Source organism: Gopherus flavomarginatus, chromosome 2 (assembly GCF_025201925.1).
Source record: "Gopherus flavomarginatus isolate rGopFla2 chromosome 2, rGopFla2.mat.asm, whole genome shotgun sequence".
NCBI lineage: Eukaryota > Metazoa > Chordata > Testudines > Testudinidae > Gopherus > Gopherus flavomarginatus.
The window spans coordinates 84,066,427-84,091,877 of NC_066618.1; the positions used below are offsets into that span (position 1 = coordinate 84,066,427).

At 52.5% G+C, this 25,451-nt stretch overlaps 2 protein-coding genes across 2 annotated transcripts in view; both read right to left on the reverse strand.

Annotated features, from left to right (window-relative positions):
- Positions 1–303: 303 nt before the first annotated feature.
- The window catches only part of KIF15 (kinesin family member 15), a 67,568-nt gene continuing 42,420 nt past the window's right edge, over positions 304–25,451 (reverse strand). Inside the window, exons 33-35 of the mRNA XM_050937881.1 lie at positions 3,329–3,494; positions 2,435–2,566; positions 304–2,091 (exon numbers count right to left, since the gene is read on the reverse strand). Coding sequence (XP_050793838.1) covers positions 2,017–2,091; positions 2,435–2,566; positions 3,329–3,494 — 373 coding nt within the window. The 3' untranslated portion in view covers positions 304–2,016. The remainder of the gene's footprint in view (positions 2,092–2,434; positions 2,567–3,328; positions 3,495–25,451) is intronic.
- LOC127043859 (uncharacterized) lies at positions 13,953–22,024 on the reverse strand. Its single transcript, XM_050938081.1, has 2 exons — positions 20,619–22,024; positions 13,953–14,486 (listed from the first exon to the last, which is right to left on the reverse strand). Exon 1 carries the CDS (start codon positions 22,017–22,019, stop codon positions 21,102–21,104), a length of 918 nt encoding a protein of 305 aa, XP_050794038.1. The 5' UTR covers positions 22,020–22,024; the 3' UTR covers positions 13,953–14,486; positions 20,619–21,101.

Consider the following 25,451-nt stretch of genomic DNA (forward strand, 5'->3'; position numbering starts at 1 on the left):
GATAGGTGGGGGCATGCCTAATTTGTGAATCCTGCTGGGGTTTGGGCAAGGACTAAGCATCAACACTGAAGCATGCACACAGCAGCCTACCATCAGAAATGTAGGCACCATGGGGACTTTACTGGTGGAAACTTAGGACCTAGGACTTTAGACACCTACAAGGTTAGGTGGCAGCTGAGTCAGGGTTCTGAGGTTCTCTGCTTTATACTTCGGCACCTAAGTCCTTTTGTGGATCTATTCCTAAGTTTGCATGAGTCTAAAAGTTAGAGCATATAGTATAGAAAAATCATAAAATCATTTATATACAAATATCTTTATTTAAAAAGTTACACAATTCCAGAAGGCCATTACTACTATATATTATAAACATATGCCATAAAAAAGGGTACAAATTGTATTACCATAGCTGCCATACTTGTTCCCTAACAGTATTACAAATTCTGCAATACATCAGATAGGCTATCAAGTGGGTCTGACCTACTTCTACACTTCACGGCTATCAAGGGGGAGAGTATTGCAGAAAAGGAAGCCTTCATTTTCCACAAGGAATGAAAGGAGCAAGAGTTGAGGTCATCTCTAAAATTACTTCATCTCTGGAAAGAAGTGAATTTCCTGAGTAAGTCTAAATAGGGCAAGTCAACACTCTGTTTTCTGGAGGCTCATCATTAAAGGTTTGATTGCCCTTTTCTCTTCTCTTCCTGAAGAACTTAAAATAGAAGCTACTCTGGAGTATTAGGTTACTTTTAATTAATAATATCTGAATTTAAAATCACTGTCATTTAGGCCCTAGTTAATTACAGTAGAACCTCACTAAACTTTATACCCTATAGTTCAACACAAAAATGGTCTCTCCCTTCTTCTCAGCAAATATTTAATAGTGAAGTGCTGTAGTAAGGAATTGCATTACTAAGACTTCATTACTTATACAAAACATTACAAAATATTTACTGACACTATCAAATAGCTAAAACTAAACTAACATTTGTCCAATTAATATTGTGATGCATTATCAATACTCCCCCCTCCCCCCATTTTGAATATTCGAGTCATTTGCAACACATCTCCAACTCTTTAGGGCAACTAATGAGGTTCTACTGTATTCTTACAAGATGTTGCATACATTTAAAACTCTTGATATGGGATGGACTTCTGTTTGATAGAATTTTTTGTTATGCAGTGCTTAGACAAGTCAGTCAATGAGGTCATTTTCAACAACACTAGTGCAGAATGGTTTCTTGTCACTACAGAAGTTCCTGTTTGAAGCTTATTCAGTGAAAAAAAAAACATTTGTTTTGAGCACTTGAAATCCAGAAAGAGTGGAACAAGGGAAAGGAAGAAAATATTATGCCACAAGATTCCAAATATTCACAGTACTATTTACAAATCAATTAACTATTAAATTGCCATTCTTGCTTTATTGAAAAAAAACCTTAATATAAAACATGTATTTTTGAGCAATAAAGAAATATGAATCAGTTCACAACTTGACAAGTGAATTTCATCATTCCAGCATCAACATTTAGACATCCATAAAAACAACAGGCAGAAATTGTTTAGGTACTAGTTGAATTTGTACCAATTACCTTTCTACAAATTGAGGTAATGTGAAAAACCCCTAGCATTAAAAAAAAAAAAGAAAAAAAAGCATTGACCTGAATTAAAGTACAAAAGGAAGCAAGAAATAGCGAATGTTCCAGTGAAAATTAGTCATTTTTCCTGTACAAGCACAAAGTTGAAAGGAAAATCCTGCACCACCTATGGATAAAGCTGTAGAACAACTTCAATAAGTGGAGGGGTTAGAAAATTGGCCAGATGAGCTGAAGCAGACTGTTCTACTAAAAACCACCACCTGGTACATTACAAAGACTGAAATAATAAAATATCCTGAGTACATCTGATGAAGGGCTCTAGTTAATAGTGATGAAGGACAAGCTTTACTTTTTAGAACTCTCTCTTTAAAGTCTATCAACATTTTAAAATGATTGGTTTTGGAAATTTATTTGTTGTTGTGGCTGATCAAGGTTCTTGACATGATTCAGATTTTTTAATTTCCTTCAAAAAGGTATTTTCAACACGCAATTTTTCAACCTCCTGTAAAGAGAGAGAAATATGGTACTCAAAATTAGAAGAAAGTCTGTCTTCAAGAGATTATACTTATTCTAAATTGTAAAAAGAAAAGCCACTAAATGACATTAACAACTAATTTTTGCAAGCTGTACTACTACTTTAGTGTTTTATAACTACAGGAATAATTAAGAAAATTGAACAATACTGACATTGATGAAACTGACTAGCTAAGAATCAAACACTGTTGCATGGAATTGCAGGATGCCAGGAATAGTTAAATAGGGGAATGAGAATTCTAGTCTCCTGATCAAGCTTTTCTACCTCAAATCATTTATTTAATCTGTACTCTAATTTCTGGGACACATACCTCAGTAAGCTTGGCATAATCTTTCTTCAGTTTCACAAGATACTGAATCTTCTGGTTTAGGTTTTGGTGACCTAATAACTTCCCGTTCTCCACAGCAAGAAACTCTACTTGCTTCCTTAGCAAGTCCATCTCCTGTAATTAAATAATAAATTAAATACAAATGTGTGTCTTTTTTTGACATGTTCAGATTTTAAGAAAGCTGTTTCTTGTGAAATTGGCAATGCTGCTACCGTAGAACCTCAGCGTTACGAACACCTCAGGAATGGAGGTTGTTCACAACTCTGAACAAAATGTTATGGTTGTTCTTTCAAAAGTTTACAACTGAACACTGACTTATTACAGCTTTGAAACTTTACTATGCAGGAGAAAAATGCTGCTTTACCCCCTTTTTTAAAGTAGTTTACGTTTAACACAGTACTGTACTGTATTTACTTTTTTTTTGTGGTCTGCTGCTGTCTGTCTGTGTACACCCGGTTCCAAACAAGGCATGTGGTTGACTGGTCAGTTCATAACTCTGAGGTTCTACTGTATTTAAGTCTGTTGTAGCATATAACATAGCTGTCGGTCCATCCACCAATTGATACCTACTCGTTACTCACTCTCATTGGCTACTAGACTAGATTTCTCTAGAGGACAAGTACAGTTGGCTGATCTGTATTTCAGATCACATGTTTGCATAGAACTCCCCTTGGCATTTGATTACTACACTACGAAATACAATTGAAATAAAAATAATCTCTGAAGTAAAAAGCTACATTTTGGGAGGAAGTCCTGGATTCCTTTACTGTTTGCTGGTTAATTCACAATATTGACTATTTATCATGGGTTTGTCTCCCAGTCAATGAGGTTCCAGTGAATACAATTGGTGAAAGGAAGTCACACATTGCTTATAACCTTTTCAATTTTGTGTCTCTCTTCACAGGTTTCTTCTAGTTTTGATCTCATTTCTTCTTTTTCCTGGAATGTTTTTGACTCCAAAGCTCTTGTTCTTTCTATTTCCATGGTCATTTCAAGATAGGCATTCTCTGTGCTCTTAAGGGCATTTTTGGTCTCTGCTAATCTGCAGATATAAAAGTATTATAAAACACGTCAAATTAACCACGTTAATGCATTCACATCACTCCTCTATATCCCATCACATTCTTTTATTAAAAGGTCCTTTTGGCATACATGCCCTGGTATATGTTAATAGGTACTGTTTAACACTGGTACATAACCACCATCTTCAATTGCCTGATCTTTTAAGGGTATGTCTACACTGCAATTAAAAAGCTGTGGCTAGCCTATTCCAGCTGACTCAGGCTTGTGGGGCTTGCACTAAGTGTCTGTTTAACTGTGGTGTAGGCATTCAGACTTGGGCTGGAGTGCACACGCTAGGACTCTGCAAGGTAGGAGGACCCCAGAGCTCAGACTGCAGCCTGAGCCTAAACATCTACTCTGCAATCAAACAGCCCCTTAGCCTGAGCCCTCGGAGCCTAAGTCAGCTTCATGGCCCAACTGTGGTGTCTAATTGCAGTGCAGACATACTCTAGCTAGTGTCCTTCACTTGGAATTCAATGCTGGGCAGAAGTACTCCATTTCAAGCTTAAATTTCCAACTCTTTCAACTAAGCTAATGAAATTGGAAATGGAATCGTAGCCTATAAGAACTTTCTAGAGTGCACTTCACCCACAAAAATTCAGCACTCAGAAGGTGAACTCAGAGTCTCTTACATGAAGATTATATTACTACTACATTTGATTGCATACTGGTGAATCTCTCTTCACATACAGAATTTTGGCTCACAATTCATTCAGCCTGATGCCTTAAACATTCTTTTTCTCGATCACAAGAAGTGCTCAGGAAACATTCTGCTCTGCCAAAACCTTTCTAGCCCTGGCAGGTTGTGAAGTGTAAGATCTTAAAATGTATGTGTTACCAGTATTTCCACTGTTAATGAATATACACTTGTGAACCTATTAATGTTTTACAAAAACTTAATACAGTTTCACTTCTATTTTTCCTCCCCAGAAGTCTGAGAGTACCAGCGCTGCTGCAAAAAGCAGGTCCTGTTTCCACATTGAAGAGGAGCAACAAAACGCCTAAAGGTGAGAAGAGACACTAATAGACAATATCTTTTCTGTCTTTTGTCTGATATTTTCTCCACTTAAAAGATAACTTGCAAAGGTGGAAAAAACCAGGCCTCGTGTCTTACTGCTTCTTTATGATGCAATAAAAACAGCCTGAAAGGTTTGTTGGAAAAGGTGATTCCTCCCATCCCACCTTGCTTTTTTACATTAGTATTTCAGGTCTTTTCTACTCTAGAAAACTCTTTGGTGACCAGAGCACTAGTAAAATATGACACTCCAAGAGATAAGATTAAAAGCTGAGCATTAGAGAGGAGATGAGAATTTTTGTCTGACTGGTTAAAACACTTATTTAAATCTAGTGCTTAATGAACATGGGGGATACAAGGTGTCTTTATTAAGGATTCAACATTTTGCCTCTTCAATTTAGGTGCAGGTGCTCACAGTACATACCCTGAGACACTTACCCACCCAAGAAATCCTCTAGCTAAGCCGGGGAATTCCAGATTTGACATTCTCTATATTTCCAAGGTTAAAAACATCAATTGGGGAAAAAAATAGATATTCACGTCATCTTTATATATAAACAGCAAAAACAAAAAAAAAAACCATTTTTTAAAACATTCTTTGCCAGTCACCTTTAATTCTTTTGGCCCACTGACATTCTTCTTGAATGTAAAAAAGGAACTGCTGATGACAGCAGGCTGCATGGGGCTTTGCTGGAAGAAGAAACCACGGAAGTGATACAAATAGACTTTAATATTTAAACTCTAAGCAGCACCAAACCACTGTGGTCATAGGAACATTAGAAAACAAAACCAAGTTAAATAGACAAACTAGAAGTTCTATATAATGTTCAACAGCAAATACTGACAAAAATGTGAGGAAATGCATGGCTTAAAATCAGCTTCTTCCGTTTAGAATTTTGCTTCCCTCCCATTCCCACCATTTGAAATCTGATATCACAGGAGAAACCAATAGTCTCAAATTCCTAAAACTGCAGATTAATGGGGGGGGGGGGGGGGGGGCACCACGGTGGGCAGGAGAGTTTATGGCAATCAGAATGCTGATGTGAATGTAATGTACAATACTAATGTGACATCACGGCTAGGAACGAATGCTATACACATTACTGGAAAGCTTAATTTTCCATCTCTCTAAAGGTGTATTCATTTCTAGTACTAAAGACTCAAGATATGAACATTAAATGAAGCAATCTGCTTGGTTCCGCATACCAGCAGTGTTACTTTGACACTGATTCAACTCTTGGAAACTCTTTCTTTGTTTACATGAGCTCTGCCCTATTAAAGCGGATTTTGAAGAATATTGAGGCAAACTTGAAAACAGTTATTTGACAACTACTACATTTTGAGGGTAACAAAAAATTCCTGCTTACAATTAAAAAGGGAAACTGTCTGGTAGTTCAGGCCAAAATTTAGTTTTTAAAGACAGGTTTTAATAACTAATGACTAAATTCAGAATCGTTTCAATTTTTTACAAGTTTTATTTGCATGGAAAATATGCCCCTGCAGGGTTCATAGTCTAACTATTGCAGCACTGTTATTGCATGAGTACCTGAAGTGACATGGATTAGCTAATGATAATATCAGCACTATTTCAAGACCGATCTTCATCCATTCATCCATCCATCATGTCTTGACTATTGCCCATCCAATATGCAGCGTATACTGCTGAGTTTCTAGCAGCAGGGACTAAATATGGCTCCCCTCATATTTATATGGCATAGGGCAATCTAATGGCACTCAAATAGTAAATTGTTTATTTTCATCATTCATTGAAACTGACTGAAAGGCAAAAATTAAGTAATTAGTACAATAAATGGTGAAAAGTTACATTTTTAAAATTCTTCAGTTTTAAATCTAATGTATTGTTTTAATTCAAATAATCTAAAATAAAATATTAATTTTAACATGTGTCCCTAATAAGTGATAAGCTTTTCAAAAAAAAAAATTTAAGGCCCATATTGCAACCACTTTCTCATATGCACAGTTCCATTAAGATCAGCGGGGCTACTCACATACATTTTATGCTTCTTCATAGGACTGGCCCTCTTTTCTGAATCAAATTGACTCTGAAAAATCTTACAAATGAACAGAAAAACTACAGTTACCTACCCTGTCATAAATGTAGTTTCAAATTGTGAGGGAAATGAGGGAGAGTCAAGGCCACTCTGCTCTTTATGCCATCATATAGACCCAACGGAAACAACTATGAAAAAGAATCTGATCTCACCTACATGGACACTTGCATACCTACAGTGGCATCCACACTAAGTCCAACATACAAATGAACAGAAAAAAAGACGGTTACTCACCTTTGTAACTGTTGTTCTTCGAGATGTGTTGCTCACATCCATTCCAGTTAGGTGTGCGCGCCGCACGTGCACGTTCGTCGGAAACTTTTTACCCTAGCAACTCCAGTGGGCCGGCAGGTCGCCCCCTGGAGTGGCGCCGCCATGGCGCTCAATATATATCCCTGCCGGCCCACCCGCTCCTCAGTTCCTTCTTGCCGGCTACTCCGACAGTGGGGAAGGAGGGCGGGTGTGGAATGGATGTGAGCAACACATCTCGAAGAACAACAGTTACAAAGGTGAGTAACCGTCTTTTCTTCTTCGAGTGATTGCTCACATCCATTCCAGTTAGGTGAATCCCAAGCCATACCTAGGCGGTGGGGTCGGAGTGAGAAGTCGCGGCATGGAGCACTGCAGATCCGAAGGCCGCGTCCTCTCTTGACTGCTGGACCAGGGCGTAGTGGGAAGCAAAGGTGTGGACCGATGACCAGGTCGCCGCCCGACAGATTTCCTGGATGGGCACACGGGCGAGGAAAGCCAGCGACGATGCCTGCGCCCTGGTAGAATGCGCAGTCACCCGGCCCGTAGGGACGTGGGCCAAGTCATAGCAGGTCCTGATACAGGACGTTACCCATGAGGATAACCTCTGGGAGGAGATAGGAAGCCCCTTCATGCGGTCCGCTACCGCCACGAAAAGCTGGGGGGATTTGCGGAAGGGCTTGGTCCTCTCCACATAGAACGCGAGAGCCCTACGGACATCAAGCGAGTGGAGCTGCTGCTCCCTGCCTGAGGAGTGAGGTTTCGGGAAAAAAACCGGAAGGAATATCTCTTGGTTGATGTGGAAGGACGAGACTACCTTGGGGAGAAAGGCAGGGTGTGGCCTCAGCTGCACCTTATCTTTGTGGAAGACTGTATACGGGGGGTCTACCACAAGAGCCCGGAGTTCCGACACCCGCCTAGCTGAGGTGATAGCTACTAAAAAGGCAGTCTTCCAAGAGAGGTAAAGCAGGGAGCAAGTAGCTAACGGCTCAAAGGGGGGCCCCATGAGCCGAGACAACACCAGGTTAAGATCCCAGGTTGGAGCAGGGAGTCGGACGTTAGGGTATAAACGTTCCAGCCCCTTAAGGAATCTAGACACCGTCGGGTGAGAAAAAACAGAGCGACCATCCCCACCCGGGTGAAAGGTGGAGATAGCTGCCAGGTGGACGCGCAACGACGATATCGCCAGACCCTGTTGTTTGAGGGACCAAACGTAGTCTAAGATATTGGCCACCGAAACTTCCATAGGGCGGAGATCTCTCTCCACGCACCAACAGGAGAAACGCTTCCACTTGGCCGAGTATGTCGCTCTCGTGGAAGGCTTCCTGCTGCCCAAAAGCACCTCCCTCACCGGTGTGGAGCAGCGCAGTTCAGAGCCGGTCAGCCACGCAGGAACCACGGCGCTAGGTGCAGCAACTGCAGGTCCGGGTGACAGAGAGTCCCGTGCTCCTGGGTAATCAGGTCCGGGTGAAGGGGCAGGGGAACTGGGTTGGCTATGGCCAGGTCCAGCAGCATGGGGTACCAATGCTGCCTGGGCCACGCCGGGGCTACCATGATCACGCGAGCCCTGTCCCTGCGCACCTTCAGAAGGACCTTGTGAACTAGAGGAAACGGGGGAAACGCGTAGTACAAGTGGGTCGTCCACGGAATAAGGAAGGCATCCGCTATCGACCCGGGCTCCCTGCCCTGAAAGGAGCAGAACGCCTGGCACTTCTTGTTCCCCCCGGACGCGAAGAGGTCCACACGGGGATAACCCCACCTCTGGAAGATGGAGAGAGCGACGTCCGGGCGAAGGGACCACTCGTGCGATAGGAAGGATCTGCTCAAGCGATCCGCCAGCGTGTTCCGTACTCCGGGGAGGAAGGAAGCCGTGAGGTGAATGGAATGGGCTACACAAAAGTCCCAGAGTCGCATCGCCTCGTGACACAGGGGAGAGGATCTGGTGCCGCCCTGCTTGTTGATATAGTACATGGTCGTCGTGTTGTCGGTAAACACCGCGACACAACGACCTCGAAGCTGGTGGCAGAACGTTTGACAAGCAAGGCGGACCGCTCTCAACTCCCGCATGTTGATGTGCAACCTCACCTCCTGCGGGGACCACAGGCCCTGCGTTCTCAGGGTTCCCAGGTGGGCCCCCCAGCCGAGATCTGAGGCATCCGTTGTCAGGGACACCGAGGGCTGAGGTGGGTGGAAAGGGAGCCCCGCACACACTACGGACTGGTCTAGCCACCAGTCGAGAGAATCTAACACCCCTTGGGGGATCGTGATCAGCATGTCTAGCGGCTGCCTTGCCGGCCGGTAATGTTCGATGAGCCACAACTGGAGGGGCCTCATGCGGAGCCGAGCATAACCGGTCACAAACGTGCATGCTGCCATGTGGCCTAATAGGGTTAGACATGTCCGCACTGATGTCAAGGGGGCTGCCCGCAGTCGTTGAACGATCGCCGACAATGCCTGGAACCTCGGCAACGGCAGAAGAGCCCTGGCCACGGTGGCGTCCAGGACGGCCCCGATGAACTCCACCCTCTGCGTGGGGATCAGGGTGGACTTGTGTCATAAACAGATAGCTAAGGGTTAATGTCTCTTTCACCTGAAGCACCTGACCAGAGGACCAATCAGGAAACCGGATTTTTTCAACTTTGGGTGGAGGGAATTGTGTGTCTGAGTCTTTTGTCTGCCTGCCTGCTTTCTCTGAGCTTTGGAGAAGTAGTTTCTACTTTCTAGTCTTCTGTTTCTAAGTGTAAGGACAAAGAGATCAGCTAGTAAGTTATATGGTTTCTTTTCTTTGATATTTGCATGAATATAAGTGCTGGAGTGCTTTGATTTGTATTCTTTTGAATAAGGCTGTTTATTCAATATTCTTTTAAGCAATGGACCCTGTATTATATCATCTAAATACAGAGAGAACATTTGTATGTATTTTTCTTTCTTTTTATATAAAGCTTTCTTTTAAGTCCTGTTGGAGTTTTTCTTTACTTCAGGGAAATTGAGTCTGTACTCACCAGGGAATTGGTGGGAGGAAGAAATCAAGGGGAGATCTGTGTGTTGGATTGCTAGCCTGATTTTGCATTCCCTCTGGGGGAATAGGAAAGTACTTTTTGTTTCCAGGATTGGGAACAGAGAGGGGGAGTCACTCTGTTTGGATTCACAGAGCTTGTGTCTGTGTATCTCTCCAGGAGCACCTGGAGGGGGGAAGGGAAAAAGGATTATTTCCCTTTGTTGTGAGACTCAAGGGATTTGGGTCTTGGGGTCCCCAGGGAAGGTTTTTCAGGGGGACCAGAGTGCCCCAAAACACTCTAATTTTTTGGGTGGTGGCAGCAAGTACCAGGTCCAAGCTGGTAACTAAGCTTGGAGGTTTTCATGCTAACCCCCATATTTTGGACGCTAAGGTCCAAATCTGGGACTAAGGTTATGATAACTTGTCCATGTTGATCAAGAGGCCCAAAGTAGCAAACAGGCCGGTGATCACGCGGACATGGCTGCAAAATTGCAGTTCCGACGTGCCCCGAATTAACCAATCGTCTAGGTAAGGGAACACGTGGATACGACTGCGCCGAAGATGTGCCACAACAACTGCCATGCATTTTGTAAATACCCTCGGGGCCGAAGAAAGGCCAAATGGGAGGACTGCAAATTGGTAGTGAAGGGGGCCCACCACGAAACGAAGGAAACGTCTGTGGTGTGGCCAAATGGCAATGTGAAAATAAGCGTCCTGCATGTCGAGGGCGGCGTACCAGTCTCCCGGATCCAGGGATGGGATAATGGTCCCCAGGGATACCATGCGGAACTTCAACTTCACCAGGTATTTGTTGAGCTCTCGCAGGTCGAGGATAGGCCTGAGGCCTCCCTTGGCCTTGGGGATCAGAAAGTAACGGGAATAAAACCCCTTGCCTTTCTCGTTTTCCGGAACCGCCTCTATAGCTCCTTTGCTGAGGAGCGCCTGTACCTCCTGCCGAAGGAATTGCTCGTGAGAGGGGTCCCTGAAGAGGGACGAGGAAGGGGGGCGGGAAGGAGGAAACGATATAAACTGCAGGCGGTATCCTGTCTGCACCATGCGTAAGACCCAGCGGTCCGATGTTATTTGGGTCCACGCCGGGAGGAAAAACGAAAGGCGGTTGGAAAACGGGGGGGAAGGATCCGTGGGGGAAACTGTTACTGCGCCCTCGGGCGCACCTTCAAAATGAAGGCTTGGGTCCAGGCGGGGGCTTAGAGGAGCCTTGATTCTGCCCCCCTTGGTTCCCCGAATGCCTGCGCCTTCCACTCCTGCCACGGCGCCTATTAAGGCCCTGCCGCTGGCGGAACTGGGGATATGGCCTGCGCTGCTGTTGCTGCTGTGGCCAGAAGGGTCTGCGCTGCGTTCCCGGTGTGTGCATCCCGAGGGAGCGCATAATGACCCGATTGTCCTTTAGACTCTTAAGTCTGGGGTCTGTCTTCTCCGAAAACAGGCCCTGGCCTTCGAACGGGAGGTCCTGGATGGTATGTTGGAGCTCCGGAGGAAGGCCAGAGACCTGCAGCCAGGAGATACGGCGCATCGTTACCCCCGAAGCGAGGGTGCGGGCAGCCGAGTCTGCAGCGTCCAAAGAAGCTTGCAATGATGTATGCGCAACCTTCTTGCCCTCATCTAGGATGGCTGCAAATTCTTGGCGAGCGTCTTGAGGCAGCAGCTCTTTAAATTTGTCCGCTGCCACCCATGAGTTGAAAGTGTACCTGCTGAGCAGGGCTTGTTGGTTCGAAACCCTGAGCTGCAGCGCCCCAGCCGAGTATACTTTGCGTCCAAGGAGGTCCATACGCCTGGCCTCCCTGGATTTGGGGGCTGGAGCTTCCTGCCCATGACGCTCTCTGTCATTTACCGACTGTACCACCAGGGAACACGGTGTCGGGTGGATATGGAGGTACTCATAGCCTTTAGAGGGGGCCATGTACTTCCTCTCGACGCCCCTCGCCGTAGGGGGGATGGAGGCCGGTGACTGCCAGATAGTATTGGCGTTGGCCTGGATCGTCCTTATGAAGGGTAGGGTGACCCTGGTGGGAGCATCCGACGAGAGGATGGTGACAATCGGATCCTCGATCTCCGAGACCTCCTCGGCTTGTAGGCTCAGATTCTGAGCTACTCGCCTAAGGAGGTCTTGGTGCGCCCTGAGATCCAGCGGGGGGGGGGGGGGGGGGGGCTACTGGAGGAGGTGCCAGCCACCGCTTCATCAGGGGAGGAGGATGAGGAGACCCCCGGCAAGAAAGTGTCCAATGGGGGGTCCCCCTCAGCCCTCGCCTCTGTCTCAGGAGCCAGAGCGGAGTCTTGCTGCTTGGACCCTTCCTCTCCATCCGGGGAGGGAGGGGGGCGAGACAACGAGGCTTCCGGCACCCTGTGCTCCGCCGTCGCAGGCCTAGCAGGAAGCTGTTGGGGGCCCTGGGCTTGATGGTATGCCCATGGGGTCCAAAACCCCCACTGCTGTGGGCCTTGGTCTTGTTGTGGCGGGTCTGAAAAGAGCGCCGCCTGCCGGTCGGTGCCCAGCGCATACCCGCTGTCCGTTTGCGAAGAGACCGACGGCTGCCTAGAAGGCCACGGCGGGGCCGACCCTGGCTGGTAAGGGTCTGCGCGGGTCGGCAGCGACGATCTTCTCGGTGCCGGGGATTGGTACCGGGAGTCATAGTGGTGCCGGGATCGGGACCGGGACCGGGTTCTGTCTCGGTGCCGGGATCTGGACCGGTACCGGCCGCCGCTTCAGTGCCGGGATCAGGACCGGGACCTGCCACCGACGCGGTGCCGGGAGGTCGACCGGGACCGGGACCTGCCACCAGCTCGGTGCCGGGAGGTCGACCGGTGCGGCGAGTGACGGCGGGACTGGCTCCTGGAGTCACGGTGCCGGTATCGGCGGCTGGAGTCAGACCGCGACCGCCTGGAGGTCGATCGGTGCCGCGAGTGCGACCGGTACCGCCGAGGGGAGCGGTGCCGGGACTGCGAGCGGCGATGAGATCTTGACCTGCCGTGACGTCGGGACCTGGACCGCGAGCGCGAGTCCCGAGACGGTGCCGACATCATAGGCTTGCCTCTAGATGCGACCCGCACCGGAGGTACCGGGGGTGGCAGCTGAGTAGGCTCTGTCAAGGCAATAAGGTCCCGTGCCGAGGCGAAGGTCTCCGGCGTGGATGGGACCAGTATCTCAACCCCAGATCTTATGGGGGAGCTTGGCGGCACCGGACTCGACGGACCCGCCGGGCCCGGAGTTGACGGTGCCGGCGCCGCCGCGGCCGATGTTGAGGCCGGGCGCTCCAGTCGGGTCTGCCTGGCTGGAGTAGCAGACGCTGACGGTCTTTGTTCTGCACCCGGTGCCGGAGAAGGTCGGTGCCGGGGAGTCTTTCCGGTGCCGGTGCGATCCGGTGCCGGCGCCGAGATCACGGCCTGCGAAGCCGCCGGGTCAAGTGCCGCCTCCATAAGGAGAGTCCGGAGTCTTTGGTCTCTCTCCTTTTTTGTCCTGGGCTTAAAAGCCTTGCAGATGCGGCACTTGTCCGATCTGTGCGATTCCCCCAGGCACTTCAGGCACGCGTCGTGGGGGTCGCTGGTAGGCATAGGCTTCTTACAGGCCGCACACTGCTTAAAGCCCGGCGAACCAGGCATGAGCCCGGTGCCGGGAAGGGCTACAGCCCCCGGCGAACAACTATTTACAACCTATTTACACTTAATTACTTACTAACTAAACTTAACGATCTAACTAACAACTATAACAATAACGAGAGATAACAAGGAGAGCTAGGGACGTGGAGGACAGCTATGCCGCGCTCCACAGTTCCAACGACCGACACGGCGGTAAGAAGGAACTGAGGAGCGGGTGGGCCGGCAGGGATATATATTGAGCGCCATGGCGGCGCCACTCCAGGGGGCGACCTGCCGGCCCACTGGAGTTGCTAGGGTAAAAAGTTTCCGACGAACGTGCACGCGCGGCACGCACACCTAACTGGAATGGATGTGAGCAACACATCTCGAAGAACAACAGTTACAAAGGTGAGTAACCGTCTTTTCTTCTTCGAGTGATTGCTCATATCCATTCCAGTTAGGTGATTCCCAAGCCTTATCTAGGCGGTGGGGTCGGAGTGAGATGTGGCGGTATTTAAAACTGCTACGCCAAAGGCCGCATCATCTCTTGATTGTCTGACTAGCGCATAGTGTGCGGTGAATGTGTGGACCGATGACCAGGTCGCTGCACAGCATATCTCCTGGATAGGCACGTGCGCCAGGAAGGCTGCCGACGCCGCCTGAGCTCTCATGGAATGTGCCGTGAGGTGGCTAGAGGGGACACGAGCTAGGTCGTTGCATGCGCGAATGCATGCAGTCACCCAGGAGGAAATCCTCTGAGAGGAGATTGGCTGACCCCTCATCCGTTCTGCGACCGCCACAAACAGCTGAGGGGACTTCCGGAATGGCTTTGTTCACTCAATGTAGAAAGCGAGTGCTCTGCGTACATCTAAGGAGTGTAGCTGCTGCTCTCTCCGAGAAGAGTGTGGCTTCGGGAAGAAGACCGGTAGGAAGATGTCCTGGTTGGTATGGAAGGCAGAAACAACCTTAGGGAGGAACGCCGGGTGGGGTCGCAGGTGCACTTTGTCCTTATGGAAGACGGTGTAGGGTGGGTCTACTGTGAGAGCTCTCACCAAGAAAAGACGGTTACTTACCTTTGTAACTGTTGTTCTTCGAGATGTGTTGCTCATATCCATTCCAGTTAGGTGTGCGCGCGCCGCGTGCACGTTCGTCGGAGAAACTTTTACCCTAGCAACCCAGTCGGGTCGGCTGGGCGCCCCCTGGAGTGGCGCCGCCATGGCGCCCAATATATATCCCAGCCGACCCGGCCACCCTTCAGTTCCTTCTTGCCGGCTACTCCGACAGTGGGGAAGGAGGGTGGGTTTGGAATGGATATGAGCAACACATCTCGAAGAACAACAGTTACAAAGGTAAGTAACCGTCTTTTCTTCTTCGAGTGATTGCTCATATGCATTCCAGTTAGGTGATTCCCAAGCCTTACCTAGGCGGTGGGGTCGGAGAGAGATGTGGCGGTATTTAAAACTGCTACGCCAAAGGCCGCATCATCTCTAGATTGTCTGACTAACGCATAGTGATCGGTGAAAGTGTGTACCGATGACCAGGTCGCCGCACGACATATCTCCTGTATAGGCACGTGCGCCAGGAAGGCCGCCGATGTCGCCTGGGCTCTTGTGGAGTGTGCTGTGAGGTGGCCAGAGGGGACACGAGCTAAGTCGTAGCATGCGTGGATGCAAGCAGTTACCCAGGAGGAGATCCTCTGAGAGGATATAGGTTGCCCTCTCATGCGTTCTGCGATCGCCACGAACAGCTGAGGGGACTTCCGAAACCCCTTGGTCCTCTCGATGTAGAAAGCAAGCGCTCTACGTACGTCCAAGGAGTGTAGCTGTTGCTCCCGCCGAGAAGAGTGTGGTTTCGGAAAGAAGACGGGGAGGAAGATGTCCTGGTTTGTATGGAAGGCGGACACCACCTTAGGGAGGAACGTCGGGTGGGGTCGTAGATGTACTTTGTCTTTATGGAAGACGGTGTAGGGTGGGTCCACTGTGAGAGCTTTCAGCTCTGAGACCCGTCTGGCCGATGTTATGGCCACCAGGAAAGCCGTCTTCCATGATAGGTGTGTGAGCGAGCACGTCGCCAGTGGCTCGAATGGTGGGAGCATGAGCCTGTTCAGGACTAAGTTGAGGTCCCAAGTAGGGGCAGGGCGGCGTACAGGGGGGTATAGTCGCTCCAGTCCTTTAAGAAATCTGGTGACTAAGGGATGAGAGAATATGGAGCGGCCACCTTCGCCTGGTCGGAAGGCTGAAATGGCCGCCAAGTGCACCTTTAAGGAGGAAGTTGCTAGGTCTTGCTGCTTAAGGTACCAGAGGTAGTCGAGGATTATGGAAACTGGGGATTGTGTAGGGTTCACCCCTTGAGAAGCGCACCAGCAAGAGAAACGCTTCCACTTGGCCCTGTACGTAGAGCGAGTGGAGGGCTTCCTGCTGTTAAGAAGTATATGTTGGACCGGTGCAGAGCAGCTGAGCTCCGCCGAGCTCAGCCATGCAGGAGCCACGCCGTGAGATGCAGGGCTCGCAGGTCCGGGTGGTGAAGCGTGCCATGATTCTGGGTAATCAGGTCTGGATGGAGAGGAAGGTGAATTGGGGGGGCCACAGATAGGTCCAGCAAGGCGGTGAACCAGTGCTGTCTGGGCCACGCAGGTGCGATCAGGAGCGCCTTGTCTCTGCGCAGCTTCAACAGGACCTTGTGTACCAGGGGGAACGGAGGGAAGGCATACAGGAGATGGCGGGTCCACGGCAGGAGAAAAGCGTCCGTGATCGACCCCGGGGAGAGACCTTGAAAGGAGCAAAACTCCTGGCACTTCCTGTTGGACCTGGTTGCGAAGAGGTCTATGCGGGGAAATCCCCACCTCTGGAAGATGGAATGGATGACGTCCGGTCTGATCGACCATTCGTGGCAGAGGAAGGATCGGCTGAGGTTGTCCGCCAGCGTGTTCTCGACCCCTGGGAGAAAGGATGCCACTAAGTCTATCGAGTGGGCTATACAGAAGTCCCAGAGTCGAATGGCCTCTTGGCAAAGGGGAGACGACCGGGTTCCCCCCTGTTTGTTGATATAATACATGGCCGTTGTGTTGTCCGTGAGTACGGAAACACAACGGCCTTGCAGGTGACTGAGAAATGCCTGGCAGGCAAGGCGGACTGCTCTTAGCTCCCGGACATTTATGTGGAGTGACAGCTCGTGGGACGACCATAGGCCCTGGGTGCGAAGGTTTTCTAAGTGAGCTCCCCACCCCAGGGATGACGCATCGGTTGTTAGAGTTATCGATGGCTGTTGCGGATGGAATGGCATCCCCGCGCATACCAACGATGGGGTCAGCCACCAGTCGAGGGAGCGAAGAGGGTCGGGGGGCACCGTCACTAACACATCCGGGTGGTCTCTGCTCGGTCGGTATACTGAATGAAGCCACGTTTGGAGGGGCCTCATTCTGAGTCTGGCATGCTTTGTCACGTAAGTGCAAGCGGCCATATGACCGAGGAGTGTGAGGCATACTCGAGCCGAGGTGAGAGGGGATGCTTGCAAGCTCCGGATGATCGCACCGATCGCCTGGAAGCGGGGTTGAGGTAAGAAGGCCCTGGCCTGAATCGAGTCCAGGGTCGCACCTATGAAGTCCAACCTCTGTGTTGGAACCAGGCTGGACTTCTCGGTATTGACAAGCAGTCCCAGTCGGGAAAAGAGGTCCGTGGCGGCCTCTACATGTCGTCGTACCTGCGACTGGGAGGAACCTTTCAGGAGCCAGTCGTCTAGGTACGGAAAGACATGGATTTTCCGCCGACGGAGGTAGGCAGCTACGACGGCCATGCACTTGGTGAACACCCTCGGGGCCGTCGAGAGACCGAAGGGTAGAACTGTGAATTGAAAGTGCTGATGTGCGACCGTGAAGCGGAGGTACTTCCTGTGCGGTGGGAAGATGGCAATATGGAAGTACGCGTCTTTCATGTCGAGGGCGGCGTACCAGTCTCCAGGGATGGGATAATGGTTCCCAGGGAGATCATACGGAACTTCAACTTGAGCATCCACTTGTTGAGGCCCCGAAGGTCTAGGATGGGTCTGAGACCTCCCTTGGATTTGGGAATCAGGAAATATCGGGAGTAGAATCCCTTGCCTCTCTCGGCTAGAGGTACTTCCTCTATGGCCCCCGCCGCCAGGAGGGAACGAACCTCCTGTAGGAGGGTTTGCTCGTTAGAGGGGTCCCTGAAGAGGGACTGGGAAGGGGGGCGGGAAGGGGGTGAAGAAGCAAATTGTAGATGGTATCCATGCTTCACTGTGCGTAGTACCCAACGGTCTGACGTTAATTGAGACCACGCCGGGAGGAAGCGGGAGAGGCGGTTGTAGAAGGTAGGGAAAGGATCCTGAATTGAGACTGATAAGCCGTCCCCGGGCGCACCTTCAAAACCCGGACTTGGGGCCCGGTTGTGACTTGGAGGGCCCTTGGTTCTGGCCTCCCTGGGAGCTGGGTTGGCGTCTGCGTCCCCCGCGTCCACGCCGTCTATTGAGGTCTTGCCTCTGACGGGGTGGGAAGTATGGGCGCCGTGTTTGGGGCCTGAAGGGTCTACGCTGGGTGGACGGGGTATGCATCCCCAGTGAGCGAATAATGACCCGATTGTCTTTTAGATTTTGCAATTTTGAGTCCGTCTTCTCCGAGAACAACCCTTTCCCGTCAAAGGGTAGGTCTTGGATAGTGTATTGTAGTTCTGGAGGTAGTGTGGAGGCTTGCAGCCATGAGATGCGCCGCATGGTTATTCCTGACGCAATGGTTCTGGCTGCCGAATCAGCTGCATCGAGGGAGGCCTGGAGGGCAGTCCTGGCCACCTTCTTACCTTCCTCCAGGAATGCGTTGAATTCTGGGCGTGAGTCCTGGGGTAGCAGTTCTGCGAACTTACCCACCTCCACCCATATGTTGTGGTTATAACGTCCTAGAAGGGCCTGCTGGTTGGCCACACGGAGTTGCAAGGCCCCCGCTGAGTAGACCTTGCGACCCATGAGGTCCATGCGCTTAGCCTCCTTGGACTTGGGGGCCGGTGCCTGTTGTCCATGTCGTTCCCTGTCGTTGACCGACTGGGCCACGAGGGAGGAGGGGGGAGGGTGTACATACAGGTACTCGTACCCTCGAGAGGGTACCATGTACTTCCTCTCCACCCCTTTAGCTGTCGGCGGGATGGAGGCTGGTGACTGCCACAGGTTTTTGGTGGTAGACTGAATAGTCCGTATAAACGGTAGAGCTACTCGGGTAGGGGCATCTGCCGATAGGATGCTCACCACCGGGTCCTGAACCTCTGAGACTTCCTCCACGGGGAGGTTGATATTAAGGGCCACCCTACGGAGGAGGTCCTGGTGGGCCCTGAGATCTATTGGTGGAGGACCCGATGTTGAAGTCCCGGCCACTGCCTCGTCCGGCGAGGAGGAGGAGGAGACTCCGGGGATGAGGTCATCCTGTGCGGCGTCTCGTTGTTCCTCTGGTTCCTGCTCGTGACAGCCCGGTGAGTCTGGACGCGGCTGTTTGTCCGACTCAATCACGGGAGGTCGGGAAACAGTGGCCTCTGGCACCCGATGCTCTGCAGTAGTGGGACGTGGCTGAGGTAGGGGGGCACCCTGGGTCTGTTGGTAGGCCCATGGTGTCCAGAAACCCCACTGTTGGGCACTCGTGTCCTGTGTGTGTGGGTCTTGAAACTCTCCCAGCGGTACTTCGGGTTCGTAATAGCTACCAGCATGGGAGGATGCCGACGTGCCTCTTGATGGCCACGGTGGTGCTGCAAAGGTCGGTGCCGAGGTGCCGACCGACCTCACACCTCTGGATACTGGCGACTGGTGCTGGTATCGGTGGGGAGAGCGAGACCGGGACCTGCGACCGGCTCGGTGCCGGGAGGTCGACCGGGATCGCGAGTGCCGTTGTCTGGGTCTGCTTCTGTAGGCACGGTGCTCCCTGCGGTGCCGTGAGCTGGAGCGGTGCCGGGAGTACGAAGTTGACGCACGTGACGTCGACCGGTGCCGGGAGCCTGACCGGTGCCGGGAGCGTGAGCGGTACCGGGGTGATCGGTGCCTAGGCGATCGCCGTCGAGGTGATCGGTACCGGGACTGACGCCGTGAGCCTGAACGGCGTCTTGAAGCTGAGCGTCTGCCGGACCGCGACCTGGAGCGGTGCCGGTCTGTTACACTGACCGAAGTTGGTCTGGTCAGGGTCGGCTTGCCCATAGAACACAGGACCCGCACCGGCGGTGCCGGGGGTAAGGGCATGGGTGCCTCCGTAATGGCGATCAGCTCTCTCGCCGCGGCAAATGTCTCCGGGGTAGTAGGTGTGGAGAGCTCTACCACTGTGTGCACCGGGGAGCTACCAGGTGCCGGACTCGACGGACCTCGCGGGGCCGGAGTCGACGGTACCGGTTTGGGAGGTGCCGCGGTTGGTATCGGTGCCGGGCAATCCGCCTTCTGCGCAGGGTCTGGCTGCGGGGCGGCTGATGGTGAGACGATTTGTGCCTTCGCCGCCTTCGGCCTCGGGGAGGTGGAGCGGCTCTGGCCCGGTTTCGGTGCCGCCTTCTTGGAGGAGGTACTCGGTGCCGCGGTGCCCTTGCTCACCGGCTTGCTTGCGCTCTGAGCCGAGGGCGAAGGTGTCAAGGCCGCTTCCATTAGGAGCTGTCTTAATCTGATGTCCCGCTCCTTTTTGGTCCTTGGTTTAAAGGACTTGCAGATTGAGCACTTAGCAGTTAAGTGCGACTCCCCTAGGCATTTTAAGCAGGAGTCATGAGGGTCTCCCACAGGCATAAGTTTGTGACAAGCCGAACAGGGCTTGAAACCGGAGGAGCCGGGCATGGGCTCCGGCTCCCCGTGTGGGGGGGGGGTACCCCGATCCCCTCGCTACCACTAAAAACTAAACTAACAACACTAAATTACTGACTATTGATAACTATAAACTATCTATATACAATAATTAACTATGTACAACGAAAGCTAAATGAGCTGCTAGGGAGTGTGGAGATCAGCGAAGCCGCGCTCCACAGTTCCAACGACCGACACGGGCGGTAAGAAGGAACTGAAGGGTGGCCGGGTCGGCTGGGATATATATTGGGCGCCATGGCGGCGCCACTCCAGGAGGCGCCCAGCCGACCCGACTGGGTTGCTAGGGTAAAAGTTTCTCCGACGAACGTGCACGCGGCGCGCGCACACCTAACTGGAATGCATATGAGCAATCACTCGAAGAAGAAGGCCGTCTTCCATGACAGGTACGTGAGCGAGCAAGTTGCCAGTGGCTCGAATGGCGGGAGCGGGAGCCTGTTTAGGACCAAGTTAAGGTCCCAGGTAGGAGCAGGGCGGCGTACGGGGGGGTAGAGACGCTCCAGGCCTTTAACAAATCTGGCGACCAAGGGGTGGGAGAATACGGAGCGGCCACCCTCTCCTGGTCGAAAGGCGGATATGGCCACTAAGTGTACCTTTAAGGAGGATGTCGCCAGGCCCTGCTGCTTAAGGTACCAGAAGTAGTCTAGGACCGGGGGAATCGGGGCCTGCGTAGGGTTCACCCCCGAGTAGCGCACCAGCAAGAGAAGTGCTTCCACTTGGCCCTGTACGTTGAGCGAGTGGAAGGCTTCCTGCTGTTAAGGAGGATGTGCTGGACCGGTGCGGAGCAGCTGAGCTCCGCTGTGTTCAGCCATGCAGGAGCCACGCCGTGAGGTGCAGGGCTCATAGGTCTGGGTGACAGAGCCTGCCGTGATCCTGCGTAATCAGGTCTGGGTGGAGAGGAAGGGGGATTGGAGGGTCCACCGATAGGTTCAGCAAGGCGGTGAACCAGTGCTGTCTGGGCCACGCAGGTGCGATCAGGATTAGATGCGCTTTGTCCCTGCGTAGTTTCAACAGGACTTTGTGCACCAGAGGGAACGGAGGGAAGGCATACAGTAGGTGGCGGGTCCATGGCAGGAGAAATGCATCCGTGATCGACCCGGGAGAGAGACCCTGAAAGGAGCAAAACTCCTGGCACTTCCTGTTGGACTTGGTAGCGAAGAGGTCTATGCGGGGAAATCCCCACCTCTGGAAGATGGAATGGATGACATCCGGTCTGATCGACCATTCGTGGCATAGGAAGGATCGGCTGAGTCTGTCCGCCAGCGTGTTCTTGACCCCTGGGAGGAAGGATGCCACCAAATCTATCGACTGGGCTATGCAGAAGTCCCAGAGTCGAATGGCTTCCTGACATAGGGGAGACGAACGGGTTCCCCCCTGTTTGTTGATATAATACATGGCCATTGTGTTGTCCGTGAGTACGGAAACACAACGGCCGCGTAGGCGTCGTTGAAACGCCTGGCAGGCGAGGCGGACTGCCCTCAACTCCCGGACGTTAATGTGGAGTGACAGCTCTTGGGACGACCAGAGGCCCTGGGTACGCAGGTGTCCTAGGTGGGCTCCCCACCCCAGGGATGATGCATCGGTTGTTAGAGTCATCGATGGTTGCTGTGGATGGAACGGCATCCCCGCGCATACTAGGGATGGGGTCAGCCACCAGTTGAGGGATCGGAGAGGGTCGGGGGGGACCGTCACCAATACATCCAGGTGGTCCCTGCCCGGGCGGAATACGGAATGAAGCCACGTTTGGAAGGGCCTCATTTGGAGCCTGGCATACTTCGTCACGTAAGTGCATGCGGCCATATGCCCTAGTAGTGTGAGGCAGGTGCAAGCTGAGGTGATTGGGGAGGCCTGCAAGCTCCGTATGATCACGACGATCGTCTGGAAGCGAGGTTGAGGTAAGTAAGCCCTGGCTTGGGTAGAGTCCAGGGTCGCGCCTATGAAGTCCAACCTCTGTGTGGGGACCAGGTTGGATTTCTCAGCACTAAGAAGCAGGCCTAGCTGGGAGAAGAGGTCCGTAACGGCCTCGACATGTCTCCGCACTTGCGACTGGGAGGACCCCTTCAGGAGCCAGTCGTTGAGGTACGGAAAGACGTAGATTTTCCGCCGACGGAGGTGGGCGGCCACAACGGCCATGCACTTGGTAAACACCCTCGGGGCCGTGGAGAGGTCGAAGGGTAGGACTGCGAACTGGAAGTGCTGATGTCTGACCGTGAAGCGAAGGTACTTCCTGTGCGGTGGAAAGATGGCGATATGGAAGTACGCGTTCTTCATGTCGAGGGCGGCATACCAGTCTCCAGGATCCAGGGATGGGATAATGGTTCCCAGGGAGATCATGCGGAACTTCAACTTGAGCATCCATTTGTTGAGGCCCCGCAGGTCTAGGATGGGTCTGAGACCTCCCTTGGACTTGGGGATTAGAAAATATCGGGAGTAGAACCCCTTGCCTCTCTCACCTAGAGGTACCTCCTCTATAGCTCCCGCCGCGAGGAGGGAACGAACCTCCTGCAGGAGGGTTTGCTCGTGAGAGGGGTCCCTGAAGAGGGACCGGGAAGGGGGCGAGGAAGCAAATTGCAGATGGTATCCGTGCTTCACTGTGCATAGCACCCAACGGTCTGAAGTTAACCGGGACCACGCCGGGAGGAAGTGGGGAGAGGCGCTTGGAGAAGGTAGGGGAAGGATCCTGTCTTGCGCCTGGTATGTCGTCCCCGGGCGCACCTTCAAAAGCCGGACTTGGAGCCCGGTGGTGCTTTGGAGGGCCCTTGGCTTTGGCCTCCCTGGGAGCCGGATTGGCGTCTGCGGCCCCCCCGCCACGCCGTCTATTGAGGTCCTGCCTCTGACGGGGTGGGAAGTATGGGCTTCATGCTTGGGGCCTGAAGGGTCTACACTGGGTGGAAGGTGTATGCATCCCCAGCGAGCGTATGATGACTCGATTGTCCTTCAGGTTTTGTAATTTGGAGTTCATCTTGTCCGAGAACAACCCTTTCCCATCAAAGGGTAAGTCCTGGACTATATATTGGAGTTCCAGAGGTAGTGTGGAGGCTTGAAGCCATGAAATGTGCCTCATGGTTATTCCCAAGGCTAGGGTTCTGGCTGCTGAGTCAGCCGCGTCGAGGGAGGCCTGGAGGGAGGTCCTGGCCACCTTCTTACCCTCCTCCAGGAACACATTAAATTCCGGGCGTGAGTCCTGGGGTAGAAGTTCGGAGAACTTATCCACCTCCGCCCATGTATTATAGTTATAACGTCTCAGTAGGGCCTGCTGGTTGGCCACACGGAGTTGCAAGGCCCCAGCCGAATACACCTTGCGCCCCATGAGGTCCATTCGCCTAGCTTCCTTGGCCTTAGGGGCCGGAGCCTGTTGGCCGTGCCGTTCCCTGTCGTTGACGGACTGGACAACTAGGGAGGAAGGAGGAGGGTGGACATATAGGTACTCGTACCCCCGAGAGGGTACCATGTACTTCCTTTCCACTCCCTTAGCTGTCGGCGGGATGGAGGCTGGTGACTGCCACAAGTTATCGGCGGTAGACTGGATAGTCTTTATGAATGGGAGGGCTACCCGGGTAGGTGCGTCGGCCGAGAGGATGCTCACTACCGGGTCCCCGACCTCTGGGACCTCCTCCACAGGTAGGTTGATATTAAGGGCCACTCTACGGAGGAGGTCCTGGTGGGCCCTGAGGTCTATCGGTGGGGGTCCTGACGCTGAAGACCCAGCCACTGCCTCATCTGGCGAGGAGGAGGAGGAGGATACTCCGGGGATGAGGGCCTCCTGTGCGGTCTGCTGTTCTTGGCCTGGTTCCTGCTCGAGCTGACCCAGGGAGTCTGGTGGCGGCTGTTTATCCGACTCAACCACGGGGGGGCGGGAAACAGGGCCTCTAGCACTCGATGCTCTGAGTCAGTAGAACGTGTCTGGGGCACGGGGGGGCACCCTGGGTCTGATGATATGCCCAGGGTGTTCAAAAACCCCACTGTTGGGCACCCGCGTCCTGCAGGTGGGGGTCCTGGAACACTCCCAGCGGTACTTCGGGATCCTGGTCCCATTCATAGTAGCTACCCGCCTGGGAGGATGCCGACATGTCTCTAGATGGCCAAGGTGGAGCGGCGAAAGTCGGTGCCGAGGTACCGACAGACCTTACACCTCTGTGTAGTGGTGACCGGTGTCGGTATTGGTGACGGTGTTGAGAGCGAGACCGGGACCTGCGACCGGCTCGGTGCCGGGAGGTCGACCGGGATCCCGAGTGCCTCTGTCTCGATCTGCTCCTGGAGGCGCGGCGCCCACCGTGGTGCCGTGAGCTGGAGCGGCACCGGGAGTACCAAGTTGACGCTCGGGACGTCGACCGGTGCCGGGAGCCTGAGCGGTACCGAGGTGACCGGTGCCGGGAGCTCGACCGGTGCCGAGGTGATTGGTGCCGGGAGTCTGACCGGTGCCGGGACCAAGATCGACGTCGAGAGCATGAGCGATGCCTCGATGCAGAGCGCCTGCGGGACCGCGATCTGGAGCGGTGCCGGTCTGCTACGCTGACCGAAGCTGGTCTGGTCAGTGTCGGTTTGCCCATGGAGTGGAGTACCCGCACCGGCGGTGCCAGGGGTAAGGGCAACGGTGCCTCGGTGATCGCGATCAGATCCCTCGCTGCGGCAAACGTCTCCCGGGTAGAAGGCGAAGCAGGCTCTACCCCTGTGTGCACCGGGGAGCCGCCAGGTGCCGGACTCGACGGCCCTCGTGGGGTCGGAGTCAACGGTACCGGCTTAGACGGTGCCGCAGCAGGTATCGGTGCTGGGTGATCCGTCTTTGGCGCAGGCTCTGACTGCGAGGCAATTGGTGGCGGGATGATCTGCGCCTTCGCCGCCTTTGGCCTCGGGGAGAGGGAGCGGCTTGGAGTCGGTTTTGGTGCCGTCTTCTTGGTGGCAGCACTCGGTGCCGTGGCGGTGCCCTTGCTTATCGGCTGACTTGTGCTCGGTGCCGAGGGCGGAGGTGTCAGGGCCGCTTCCATAAGGAGCTGTCTTAATCTAATGTCCCGCTCCTTCTTGGTTCTCGGCTTGAAAGACTTGCAGATTGAGCACTTGGCCGATAAGTGCGACTCCCCGAGGCACTTCAAGCAGGAGTCATGGGGGTCTCCAACTGGCATGGGCTTGTGACAAGCCGAGCACTGCTTGAAGCCCGATGAGCCGGGCATGAGCTCAGGCTCCCGGTGTGGG